Source organism: Aquarana catesbeiana, linkage group LG10 (assembly GCF_042186555.1).
Source record: "Aquarana catesbeiana isolate 2022-GZ linkage group LG10, ASM4218655v1, whole genome shotgun sequence".
In the NCBI taxonomy this organism is placed as follows: domain Eukaryota; kingdom Metazoa; phylum Chordata; class Amphibia; order Anura; family Ranidae; genus Aquarana; species Aquarana catesbeiana.
In genome coordinates, this window is record NC_133333.1 from 34242892 (window position 1) to 34256885 (window position 13994).

Consider the following 13994-nt stretch of genomic DNA (forward strand, 5'->3'; position numbering starts at 1 on the left):
AAAGGGATGAGGTGGCAACCCTAGTTCACACTATCTTTGCATGCGGCTTGCAGCAGCGCGTCCCCGTTTACCATTCGGACCTGAAACGACCCAAAAGACGCACAGGGCTCCGGTGCAAATCGCAGCGGAGATATGTGAAAAGGCTCCATAGGGAGCCGGTCAAAATCTCCTGCTATTGCGAATTGAATGCAGGGAACCCGCATCCAATTCGCAATAGTGTGAACCCAGCCTAAATAATAACAGCTAGGCGTCTCTTAGCAACGTCCTAGGAGTTTTACAGTCAGGCTTCATGAGGTAAGTAAATGGCCTATATATTTTTTTATCTTCACTGCACCTCAGGCATGTCCAATATGCGCAGTGACATTCACTTCTATGTGTATCACCTGCTAAGTGCATAATGCCTTATGTTTTTTTACTCTGTCGCTGCGCCAAGCAATGGTGGTGTATATGCGTATATCCAGTCGCACTGTGCCAGGTTTTGACAGGCAGATGAGGCACCTGGATTTGCCACACGACTGTGCCCACATGAAAGGAGGCCTTGCGGAGGCTTTTGGGCCCGTGCATGGTGGACACTCGCTGCAATGCATGACACATCGCTTGTTTTTTTTTTTTTTTTTTACTTTAAACTTTATTACAAATCTAATGCAATAAAGAGAATTCTGCCAGACACCACATCTCTCCTCTCCTGCCTCCATCACAGCCTATGCTCTACACACAATACAAATTTCCCACAACCAAGATGGCCACTGCAGCCGGACGATCGCAAGACGCAGAGCCTCTTTACGGCGTGCGGCATGACGTCCCGGGCGCTACCAACACAGTCCCGCCCACCGCCGAAGACATCGGCTCAGTAGCTGGAGAGGTGAGAAGGGCGGAGTCACGTGATCTGAGCTGTCAAACCGTGGGATGTCAGAGGGCGCGAGGTGATTGGGGAAAAAGGGGGCGGGGTCACAGCGCTGCTCTGTACTAGGTGCTCATCAGCGGTCCGCCCTGTGATCAGTCACGTGATCCCTGGAAAGGTGAGTGTGTTGGGTGCATGGTGGGATGTGACAGGTGACAGCTTACTGTGTGATAGCCTGCAATACTGCGTGACATCATAGAATACTGTATGATATTCTACAATACTGCATGACATCATTTAATACTATATGACTTTCTACAGTATGACATGACAGCTTATAATACTGCAAAGCATTCTGCAATACGCCATGACATCATAGAATATTGTGCGACATTCTGCAATACGCCACAACATCATAGAATATTGTGCGACATTCTGCAATACGCCATGACATCATAGAATATTGCACGACGTTCTGCAATACGCCACGACATCATAGAATATTGCATGACATTCTGCAATACGCTATGACATCATAGAATATTGTGCGGCATTCTGCAATACGCCATGACATCATAGAATATTGTGCGGCATTCTGCAATACGCCATGACATCATAGAATATTGCGCAACATTCTGCAATACGCCATGACATCATAGAATATTGCGCGACATTCTGCAATACGCCATTACATCATAGAATATTGCATGACGTTCTGCAATATGCCGTGACATCATAGAATATTGTGTGACATTCTGCAATAAGCCACAACATCATAGAATATTGCACGACGTTCTGCAATATGCCGTGACATCATAGAATATTGTGTGACATTCTGCAATACGCCATGACATCATAGAATATTGCGCGACGTTCTGCAATATGCCATGACATAGAATATTGCACGACTTTCTGCAATACGTTGTGACATCATAGAATATTGCACGACTATCTGCAATACGCCGTGACATCATAGATTATTACACGACTTTCTGCAATACGTTGTGACATCATAGAATATTGCACGACTTTCTGCAATACGCAGTGACATCATAGAATATTGCACGACTATCTGCAATACGCCATGACATCATAGACTATTGCACGACTTTCTGCAATACGTTGTGACATCATAGAATATTGCATGACATTCTGCAATACGTCGTGACATTATAGAATATTGCACGACATTCTGCAGTACGCCGTGACATCATAGAATATTGCATGACATTCTGCACTACGCCATGACATCATAGAATATTGCATGACATTCTGCACTACGCCATGACATCATAGAATATTGCATGACATTCTGCAATACACTGTGACATCATAGAATACTGCATGACATATAATATTGTATGGCATCATACAGTACTGGATTACATTTTACAATAGGCCATAACATCATACAATACTATATGACATTATATGCTACTGTATGACATCATATAATACTATGTGACAGTTCTACAAGACTGTATGATGACATCATCACCCCACTTCCCCTTGTATATGATGCTTGATCCTGTACAGGGAGGTACCCAGGACTGTCTCCCTGTCAGGTGACCATTAGTGGCCTTGCAGTGCATGCTGGGACCTGTAGTTCCCCAGACTGCATCTGGTGGTGTATTGCTGGTCTAGTGTAACAGTACACAGGAAGATGAGGCTTTTTGCAGAGTCTCCAGCATACTGATCACCAACAGTTTGTATATTATATCGTATTTGCGATCAATGACGTGTGTTTATGGCGTGATGATGTCAGCGCAGTTCTCTGTGTACTGTGAGTGAAGGGTTCTGCGCTGATGCCCCTCCCCCCGGGGGCAGGTTTATGACACCCTGCACTTACAGCTAGTAGAGTAAAAGTGGCCATTGACAGAGGCTTGTTAATACCTGTTGGCCATACATCAAAAAGCACGTAAATGCTGCCTATTGTCCCTTGTTATTCAGATTCAGAATACTTTATTAATCCCGAAGGGAAATTATTGCCTATCCTTAGCATCCTTGGTTGCTAGTTGACAGGCCTAATGTCCCAGGTTGCTAGGGAAGATGGTGGATCCTGCTGATTAGCGTCCTTAGTATTTGGATGCAGGCTTAATGTCTCAGGTTTCTACAGAAGGAGGCAGACCCTGCTGCTTTGCGTCCTTGGTTCCTAGGATACAGGCCTAATGTCCCAGGTTGCTAGGGAAGGAGGCAGACCCTGCTGCTTTGCGTCCTTGATTCCTAGGATACAGGCCTAATGTCCCAGGTTGCTAGGGAACTGCTTTGCGTCCTTAATTACTAGGATGCAGGCCCAATGTCCCAGGTTGCTAGGGAAGGAGGCAGACCCTGCTGCTTTGTGTCCTTAATTACTAGGATGCAGGCCCAATGTCCCTGGTTGCTAGAAATGGAGCGGACTATGCTGCCAGCGCAGTTCTCTGTGTACTGTGAGTAAAGAGTTTTGTGCTTATGCTCCTCCCTGTGGGTCTATGACCTCCTCCACTCACAGGAAGTGTTTTAAAAATGGCCATTAACCAAGGCTCGTTAATACCTGTTGCCCACACATTAATCACATGTAAATGCTGCCGAGTGTCTTTGGTTGCTGAGATGCATACCTAATATTTCAGGTTGCTAGGTGAGGAGGCAGACCCTGCTACCTAGCATCCCTGGTGCTAGGATGTAGGCTTAATGTCCCCGGTTGTTAGGGAAGGAGGCAAGCCTTGCTATTTAGCATCTTTGGTTACTAGGATGCAGGCCTTATATCTCAGGTTGCTAAGGAAGGGGGCAAACCCTGCTGCCTAGCGTCTTTGCTTGCTGGCCTGCGGGCCTAATGTCCCAGGTTGCTAAAGAAGAAAGCAGACCCCGCTGCCTAGCATTCTTGGTTGCTCAGATGCAGGCCTAATGCCCCAGGTTAGTAGGGAAGGAGGCAGACCCTGCTGCCTAGTGTCCTTGGTTACTAGGATGCAGGCCTAATGTCTTAGGTTTCTAAGGAAGGATGCAGACCCTGCTGCCTAGCTTCCTTGGTTGTTAGGATACAGGCTAAATGTCCCAGGTTGCTAAGGAAGGATTCAGACCCTGCTGCCTAGCTTCCTTGGTTGTTAGGATACAGGCTAAATGTCCCAGGTTGCTAAGGAAGGATGCAGACCCTGCTGCCTAGCTTCCTTGGTTGCTAGGATACAGGCTAAATGTCCCAGGTTGCTAAGGAAGGATGCAGACCCTGCTGCCTAGCTTCCTTGGTTGCTAGGATACAGGCTGAATGTCCCAGGTTGCTAAGGAAGGATGCAGACTCTGCTGCCTAGCTTCCTTGGTTGCTAGGATACAGGCTGAATGTCCCAGGTTACTAAGGAAGGAGGCAGACCCTGTTGCCTAGTGTCCTTGGTTGCTAGGATGCAGGCCTAATGTCCCAGGTTTCTAGGAAAGGAGGTGGACCCTGCTGCCTAGCATCCTTGGTTGCTAGGATGCAGGCCTAATGTCCCAGGTTTCTAGGAAAGGAGGTGGACCCTGCTGCCTAGCATCCTTGGTTGCTAGGATGCAGGCCTAATGTCCCAGGTTTCTAGGAAAGGAGGTGGACCCTGCTGCCTAGCATCCTTGGTTGGTAGGATGCAGGCCTAATGTCCCTGGGTTGTTAGGGAAGGAGGTGGACCCTGTTGCCTAGTGTCTTTGGTTGCTGGCCTGCGTGCCTAATGTCCCAGGTTGCTAAAGAAGAAAGCAGACCTTGCTGCCTAGCATCCTTGGTTGCTAAGATGCAGGTCTAATGCCCCAGGTTGGTATGGAAGGAGGCGGACCTTGCTGCCTAGTGTCCTTGGTTACGAGGATGCAGGCCTAATGTCCCAGGTTGCTAAGGATGGAGGCAGATCCTGCTGCCTAGCTTACTTGGTTGCTAGGCTACAGGCTGAATTTCCCAGGTTTCAAAGGAAGGAGGCAGACCCTGCTGCCTAGTGTCCTTGGTTGGTAGGATGCAGGCCTGATGTCACTGGTTGCTATGGAAGTGAGTGGACCATGCTGCCAGTGCAGTTCCATGTGTACTTTGAGTTTGGTTATACTATGCATATGTAAACGTTGCAAAAGCATTACATATATACAGCACACTGAGAAGATTTTACCCTGCTGCCAGGGTAAATAAATATGCCTGTCTGAATGCGCTCTTGAACAGCAGCGGCATATCCCTACTGAGGAAGTCCGCCCAGTTAGGTGATCTGTGTTAGACAGAGCGATCTCTGTGAAGTACTACAGGATCACTATTGCCACCTGCATTTTATGAATGGGCTGCAAAATGCAGGCTGTGGGATTGGACTGCATAGTATAACTAAAAGCTGATAGCAATATCTGCTTTACTTTATAAACTGGCTCCTTAGTCACTGACCTGGACCAGATATATATCCAGGGATCTGACTTCACTGGTTGCATGTTTGTTTTCAGGTCATTGACTCAAAGTATTGACACCACCAGATTATCTTGATAGGCAGGCAACATGCATTATGGGCCCATTCACACTCTCACATCCGATTCAAACAAATCCATCCTGAAAGGCATCCCAATGCACCTTGCCAATGGACGTGCGTTGCCGCAAACATAACATGTAGCAGCGCACTAACATGCGTTGTGTTGCAGTACACTGTTGAAAATACTACATGCACTACTTTGGCCCATGACACATTACATGAGTTGGTGCAACGCTGTATTCATTAAAAAAAACTTTTACACCTGCAGTCTACTGCACAGTCAGTACCACAGAGCTCACACTGGGGAAAGAAGAAGCAGCACAAGGGGCCAATCAGGTGTGTTACTGTGCAAGGAACATGCTGATAGGAGGATTGAGCAGAGTAACAGAGAGATGGGCCCATCGGCATGTTGCTTCTTCCTTCACTGTCCAGTAAAAGGGTTGGAAGGGGGCCTGTAAGTGAAAATGAAAAGGCAGAGAAAGATCAGGTCCCAACATTTCCAGGAGTGTCGATCTCCAGTGCCCACCTGTTACAGTACTGGATTCCTGCCAGGTCTTCCAGAATTCCTCACAGGATCCCCACTATTCTAACATTCTTAAGACCTCCAGAGCTTCCAGAGTTCCTAGTAACAATGCTGGGTGTGTCCACCGACCAGAAGTGCTCGTGATGTATCTTCTGGCCAACTACCTGAGAGCAAAAACACTCTAATGCCCCGTACACACAATCGGATTTTCTGAAACAAATGTTGGATTTGAACTTGGCTGAAAGTCTGACCGTGTGTATGCTCTATCAAACATTTGTTGTTGGACTTTCCGCCAACAAATGTTGGCTAGCAGGTTCTCAAATTTTCTGCCAACAAAACTTTGTTGTCGGAATTTCCAATCGTGGGTACACAAGTCCGACGCACACAAGTTCACGCATGCTCGGTATCAAGCAGAAGGAGCCCCACTGGCTATTGAACTTCCTTTTTCTCGGCACGTTGTACATCTTGTACGTCACCGCGTTCTCACGTTCGTAATTGTTGACCAACATTTGTGTGACCGTGTGTATGCAAGACAAGTTGGAGCCAACAACCTTCGAACAAAAATCCATGGTTTTGTTTGCGGAAAGTCTGATCGTGTGTACGGGGCATAATACTTACTTGCCAGTTGCCTGTTTGTTGCCATTCTGGATTGACCAGCCTATTTGCTTGCCAACTATGGGACCTGGCTATTCTACTCTCACTCGCTGCTGGCCAAGACCTCTGCTCTGACTTGACTACTCTCCTGCCACGGCCTTTGTCTGGACCTGACTACTCTCTTGTCTGCCACCTGCAACAATCTTTGCCTGTACCTGACTACTCTTTTCTGTGAGGCCTGCCATGACTTCTAACTGGACCTGACTACTCTCCTGTCTGCTGCCTGTGCCTGGACCTGACTTCACTCTTGCCTGCTGCCTGCCACAACCTTTGTCTGAACCTGAATAAGCTCTTGTCTGCCATCTGCCACTACCTCTGTCTGGACCTGACTACTCTTTTGCTTGCCACAACTCCTGTCTGGACCTGGCTACTCTTATCTGCTGCCTTAAATGACCTCTGCCCGAACCTGACCACTCTCTGCCATGACTTCTCTCTGGATCTGACTACCTTCTTGTTTGCCGCCTGCCATGACCTTTGCCAGGGTACTAACTAGGGTTCCTCTGCCTGGAACTAACTACTCCCTTGTCTGATGCCTGCCACAACCTCTGCCTGGACTTGACTACTCACTTGCATTATAGTGACCCCTGCCTGGACCTAACTGCTCAATTGCCTGCTTCCTATCACAGCCTCTGTCTGGACGTGACTATGGTCTTTTCTGCTGTCTGCCACGACCTCTGCCTGGACATGACTACTGTTTTGCCTGCCACAACCTCTGTTTGGATCTGAATACTATTGTCCGCTGCCTAGCATGACCTCTGCCTGGACCTGACCACCCTCTGCCACGACCTCTGCCTGAATCTGATTACTTTCTTGTTTGCTGCCTGCTATGAGCTTTGCCTGGACTGGACTACTATTTTCTGATGCCTGCCGCAACTTCTGTCTGAACTTAACTACTCTCTTGTCTGATATTATCTTAACCATGGACAAAACACAGAATTTAGCACCACCCCCCCCGAGATAAAAAAGGGATTATGGGATTTTTAAGGTGCATATAATAGTAAATCCAAAGAGATATATCTAAAGAGAAACACTTTTTATTTTAACATTGGTTAAAAAATTCCAGCCTGGAACCACAGGGACACGCTTGACTTCAGTTCCATATACAGTATGATTGCCCTGCCCTGGAAACTCTGTGTCCCTGGATGTTTTGTGTTTTTTGCTAGCCATATTCTTTGGTCCTTAAATGCCTCCTATGGTCACCTGCTGTCCTTGGCTTGCTGTGGCATTTGTAGCATTCCTGAATCTCCATTGATTGCATTTTGATATATTTATCTTGGATCCTAGGCAGGCTTTTGTTTCTAAGTGGACAGCATCCCCTGAGGAAGTCCATGTTAAGGGCGAAAAATGTTGGTAACCACATGAATTTTGCTGTATCCATATGGACTGTACCACATGTACTTGCTGTAAAACTGTTTTTAAACATTTTTTAACCAATGTTAAAATAAAGTGTTTCTCTTTCAAATGTATCTCTTTGGATCTGTCTACTAGTATATGCACCTTTAAAATTCCCATAATACTTCAATACTTTTCTACTCTCTTGTCTGACATCTTCCACAACCTCCTCCTGGACCTGACTACTCTTTTGCCTGCTGCCTACCATGACTTCTGCCTGGACCCGACTACCCACTTTCCTGATGGTGACCTCTGCCTGGACCTGACTACTTTAATGGCATGCTGCCTACCACGACCTCTGTCTGGACTTGACTACTGACTTGCCTGCTGCCTGCCACAATTTCTGTGTGGACCCGACTACTCTCTTGTCTGCCTCCTGCCACAATCTTTATCTGTACCTGATTACTCTCTTCTGTAAGGCCTGCCATGACCTCTTAACTGGACCTGATTACTCTTGTCTGCCACCTGCCACTGCCTGTGCCTGGACCTGACTACTCTCTTGTATACTGCCTGCCACAAACACTGCCTGGACCAGACTGATCTCTTGGTGCCTACCATGACCTCTGCCTGGACCTGACTATTCTTTTGTCTGCCATCTGCCATGACCTCTGTCTGGACCTGACTACCTTTATATGCTGCCTACCATGACCTCTGACTGGATTTGACTACTTTCTTGCTTGCTGCCTGCCACAACCTCTGCCTGGGCCTGACTACTTTCTTGTTTGCGCTTGCCATGATCTCTGCCTGGACCTGACTACTGTCTTGTCTGATACCTGCCACAACCTCTGCCTGGACTTGACTATTCTCTTGTCTGCTGCCTGCCAAGACTTCTGCCTGGACCTGACTACTCACTTGCCTGATAGTGACCCCTCCCTGGACCTGACTACTCAATTGCATGCTGCCTACCACGACCTTTGTGTGGACTTGACTACTGACTTGCCTGCTGCCTACCATGATCTCTGCCTGAACCCGACTGCTCTCTTGTCTACCACCTCATAAAAAGTCTCTACACCGTAGCCCTTCTGTTCCAGCAACCCCTTGGTAGGGTTATCCCGGGGGCCACGACCTGCTGCCCTTTTCCATCAAAGTAAACCAGGGCCCTCTGGGATTTCCGGCCCATCTGCACCATCAGGAGCTATGGTGAAGACCAACAGGTAATGAGACTTCACACCTTGGATGGGGCACTATAACACCTCGTAGCTCTCATCGGTATCTCCCTCTGACCTCCACTCATTACAGAAAACAGTACCGTGCCAACAAATGGAATGTGTCACCTTGGTGCACCATGCCAACAAACATACGATGCAGCACAGCGCACTAATCTGTTCAAAATGCCACTTGCATAAATATTGGCACGTTGGGTAGCCCATTCAAATTATCGGATTGCCCCAACACAACAAGCATGCGTTTAACCCACCGCAGCGAACAGGGCTGGTATGAAGGGGCCTTTAAAGAATGCGGTCTGCAGTGCATTGTCCTCCCAGCACAGACTGCAACATAGCTTTTTCAGCAAAGCGCCCAGACTATTGTAATGTTATGAGTTGGTGCATTTTTTTGCTTTTCAGTAAAACATCAAATTAAAAATATCCCCCTAAATGCAACAAGCTTGCGTTTATAGCGGCTCTTAAATATCCATACAATTCCCAATAGAGGCTCTTTCTATAAGCAGAATGCTGATTTTATGCGGTTCTGCTGGCGATTGTATAAAAGATTTATGCGGATACTTACACGCCTTATGTCCTCACATCAAACAGGTTCTCGGAAGCCGCGGCACCGGGCCGCCAGCGCTCGGAGTGAAGTCTAATTACAGCGAATGGGAGACGGTGAGGAATTTTTGCTGCTACATTAACATTCTCGGGGAAATTTTCACAGCTGTCTGCCGCTTGTCAATATCCAGATCACACAGTCTCCACTAAGCAAATGTTATTTTACTAAATGGGAGGCGGCATCATTACCGGCTCGCTTCCTGCGCGCACAAACATTTTCTATAATTGGAACGTACGTGATGGGGAAAAAAAAAATGTTATGCAAAATAAAATGATCTGCACCTTTTTCGGCAGTGCTGCAGAGCGGGGATTAAAGAGAAAGTCGGAGAGAGGACGATTCTTCAGTAGATGTAATGGCCATCGTAATGTCAATTGTTCGGTTGGCGTGCGCTTTTAAGGAGTCCTCTGTGCTGTAGAGCTGCTTTGCCCAGAAAGTGAGACTCACTATTTCTGATCCTGTAGTGTGTGTGTTTTTTTTTTTTTTTTTTTTTTTTTTTTTTTAAATCTACGAATATATATGATAGTATAGTCAGGGGGACTGATCTCTGTGAGATAATCAATACCTGGATGTGGCTTCAGAAAACTGGTGGCGCAGCTCCAGTCTCCTTCATCCCCATCTGGTGGCTCACACTATAGGTGCTGGCTGGGGAGAGCCCGTCCTGGCTCTGTGTACTAAATCTAGCTAGATGTCAGAAACCATGAATCAGACTGAGACAGAAGTACAGTTAAATCACTTCTTTAAAAAAAGGTAAACAGAGTAAACGTAGTCAAAACATAACCAGAGTTCAGGAACTGGAATGGATAGTCAGACAAGCCAAAATGTCAGGGAGCCAGAGAACAGCGTAGTAGAACAGCAAGTAGGATATGGAGCCAGAAGGAGTTCCACCCAAAAATGGAACTTCCGCTTTTCCAGTTCCTCCGCCCATCTGATGTCACATTTGGCACCTTTCAGGTGGGACGGGGGAGCAGATACCTGTCTAATACAGGTATTTTGCTCCCACTTCCGGGCATAGATACCCGAGCCACCTGCAGGTATCTATGCCACTTCCGGCGCCTTCTCCGTCCCCCCTCCGCTGTCTTCTGGGAGACACACAGGTCCCAGAAGACAGCAGGGACAAGTGGGATAGCACAAGTCGCGCATGCACAGTAGGGAACCAGGAAGTGAAGCCGCAAGGCTTCACTTCCTGATTCCCTTACCAAAGATGGCGGCGGCAGCACCCGACAGCCGAGGGATAGATTTGCTTTGGGTGCCGACATCACGGGTTCCCTGGACAGGTAAGTGTCCTTATTTTAAAAGTATTTGTAGCTGCTGACTTAATAAAAAAATTTAAATCGGCGGACCTCCGCTTTAACAGGAACACAGGAGAGCGTCTTTAGAGATGTGACCAAGGTGAAGGCAGAGATCATCTGGACTGGACGGCTTAAGTAGTCAGGACTGATGAGCAGGATATCAACAGGTGAGTCACTGTGGAGAGATAGAAGCTGGCAATTAGCCGACAGATGAGCGGCCAGCTCAGAGAAGGACACTAGAGAAATGTCCCAAACGCTGCACACCAACATGCCCAACAGTCACCTTAGTAAAGCAGCCTCAGCCTAGCTCTGTTCAACCCACGCCTCAGACATGTTTCGTCCTGACCACAGGGCTTAGTCATGGAGGTTATGAGTAAGTCCCGTAGGTGGGGTGAAATGCATTGGGGGAGTGGCCTGGACTGAGCAGGGCTGAGGCTTCTTTACTAAGGTGACTGTAGGGCATGTTGGTGTGCGGCGTTTGGAACATTTCTCTTGCCTAATACATGAATGTGTTCTACTTACACACACATTATTTAACATGTATGCTAGGTCCACTTTAGCATTCCTCCAGTACAGGTAAAGCTGCACGATTATTCATTAAAAAAATTGCGATCTCGATTCAACCCTCACGATCCTATTCTAGCATTTCCATGATTCATGTAAACAGTGCAGTTCTCTTGCTCACAGCTGTCCAAAAAAAAAAAAGCAGCCGGAAATGTTTATCAACAACGTTGCTCAGCGCTGAAAGAGAGATAAAAAGAAACATTGTATCCTTCTGTTCTTTTAGAGATCAAAGGAATGAACTTCGAAATGAAGTCAGTTTAACCACTTAAAGCCTAAGCCTTTTTTTGACACTTGTTGCTTACAAGTTAAAATCAGTATTTTTTGCTAGAAATTTACTTGCTTATTAATTATTATATATTTTTTTTTAGCAGAGACCCTAGAGAATAAAATGGCGGTCGTTGCAATATTATATGTCACACTGTATTTGCGCAGCGGTCTTTCAAACACAATTATTTGGGAAAAAATACTTTGAAGAAACCAAACCGTAAAGTTAACCCAATTTTGTGTATAATGTGAAAGATGATGTGAATCGTGATCGTGATTCTAAGCAAAAAAATCGTGATTCTCATTTTATCCAGAATTGTGCAGGTCTAAATACAAGAAATCATTCTGAGCAATGTTGACAATCTTTGGATTTGTGTTAATGGCATCAGTTTGAGATCCTTCGTGAGATCATCCAGACTTCAATGACCGGTTCTTATGTCGTGCGGTTGACTTCCTTATGACCTGCTTCAAGCAGGTTTTGAATTCCCATTAAGTCATATGGGAATACCAACCCCATTTGAAGCAAACAGAAGCTTATCGACACAAGCCTTCTACAGATAGAAGGTGGTTAAATTTACTGATTTGTAGATTAGCCACTAGAGGGAGCTTTGCATTTGACTCCACCTCCCTAGCATTATTGCAATTAAATTTCAAACAGACAATACAATGATCAAGATCGCTTTTTAAATAATATAATTATCTTGCTTGTATCTTTTATGCTCCTGTTTGTGGCCGTTTCTATCCTTAATGTGGGCATGTGAAGCCCAATCTAGATCGCTTCCTGGAATACCTTGGGAGAGGTGCTTGCTTGGTAACCAGCATGCACCTCTTGATCTCGCGCATGCGCAATTTAATGGCGGCCGTAGCGCAGAGCACAGTACTGCCCACAGACTACGGGAAATGATGTGTCATCATTTCCCAGGAGCACAGGTGAAGGAGGAAGTCTCGAGGAGCTCCGCGGACCAGGAAGTGGCAGATTGCCTTGTTTACATAGGCAGATTGTCGTTCTGCCTCTGTACTATGTAATCGGCAGGTGACGATTACATTAAATAAAGCACGTTGACCGGATTGCAGTTTGCAACCTGTGTTTTGGGGTGTTATTAAGCTAACATTGACTACAGATCACAAGTGCAGTGCGTTTTGAAATGCAAACAGAACGCCGATTTCCTACACTGCGTTCTGGTGTGATTGGGCCCTAAATCCATTCGTCCTGTGTATTCTTCCTTGAATCTCGGTGTACTTTGTGTATTTCTTCCAGATCTGTGCAATAATCCAGTGTGAGACTTTTCCTTCCTGTAATAAAGACCGCTCACTGCTGATCTCTCTCCTTGTGCAGGGTGACTGGTCTTGTCTCCGCCCCCTCCTGTAGTTTTCTGCAGGCAACCTGTAGTGGGTGGAGCCTGCTGGGCCCCTCCTACAGTTCTGCTCTCTCTCCTTGTGCAGGGTGACTAGTCCTGTCTCCGCCCCCTCCTGTAGTTTTCGTCAGGCAGCCCTAGTGGGTGGAGCCTGCTGGGCCCCTCCCACAGCTCTGCTCTTTCTCCTTGTGCAGGGTGACAGGTCTTGTCTCCGCCCCTGTAGTTTTCTGCAGGCAGCCTGTAGTGTGTAGGGCCTGCTGGCCCCCTCCCACAGCTCTGCTCTCTGCACTGGCTATGTAAAGCACAGGGATGATATTGCAACTCTTTTTGCATTGGGTACATACAAAGTGGATTTATATACTCTGTGGCTATTGAAGAATATATTTAACCACTTGCTTACAGGGTACTTAAACCCCCCTCCTATCCAGACCAATTTTCACCTTTCAGCGCTGACGCACTTTGAATGACAATTGCGCGGTCATACAACACTGTACCCAAATGAAATTGTTATCATTTTTTTCCCACAAATAGAACTTTCTTTTGGTGGTATTTGATCACCTCTGCGTTTTTTTTATTTTTTGTTAAAAAAATTTAAAAAGACCAAATTTAAAAAAAAATGTTAAAACAGGTAATTTTTTTTTCTCCTTCATTGATGTATGCTGATGAGGCGGCACTGATGGGTGGCAATAATGGGCACTGATTGGTTACACTGATAGGCAGCACTGCTAGGTGGCACTGATTGGCACCACTTGTGGGCATTGATAGGTGGCACTGGTGGGCACTGTGGGCACTGTTAGGTGGCAATGGCAGGTGGCACTGGTAGGTGGCAATGGCAGGTGGCATAATTGCCTCTTCCTCTTCGGGACCGATGTTCCTTGCAGATGAGCCGGCGATCGGCTTTTTTTTCTCCTCACGCTGTCAGTG

At 46.6% G+C, this 13994-nt stretch overlaps 1 protein-coding gene across 7 annotated transcripts in view; it reads left to right on the forward strand.

The window, feature by feature from the left end:
• Nucleotides 1-793: 793 nt before the first annotated feature.
• The window catches only part of LOC141110568 (uncharacterized), a 35544-nt gene continuing 22343 nt past the window's right edge, over nucleotides 794-13994 (forward strand). For 3 of the 7 annotated variants that reach the window (XM_073601977.1, XM_073601974.1, XM_073601978.1), the window contains exon 1: nucleotides 794-1019. Coding sequence is in view for 2 of the 7 variants with exons in the window: in XM_073601972.1 (XP_073458073.1) it covers nucleotides 9645-9654 (10 nt within the window). In the remaining 5 variants the exon portion in view is untranslated. Of the gene's footprint in view, nucleotides 1020-8583; nucleotides 9655-9891; nucleotides 10032-13994 lie in introns of those variants that run through there. The other 4 variants (XM_073601975.1, XM_073601972.1, XM_073601976.1 and 1 more) reach the window with 3 other exon arrangements.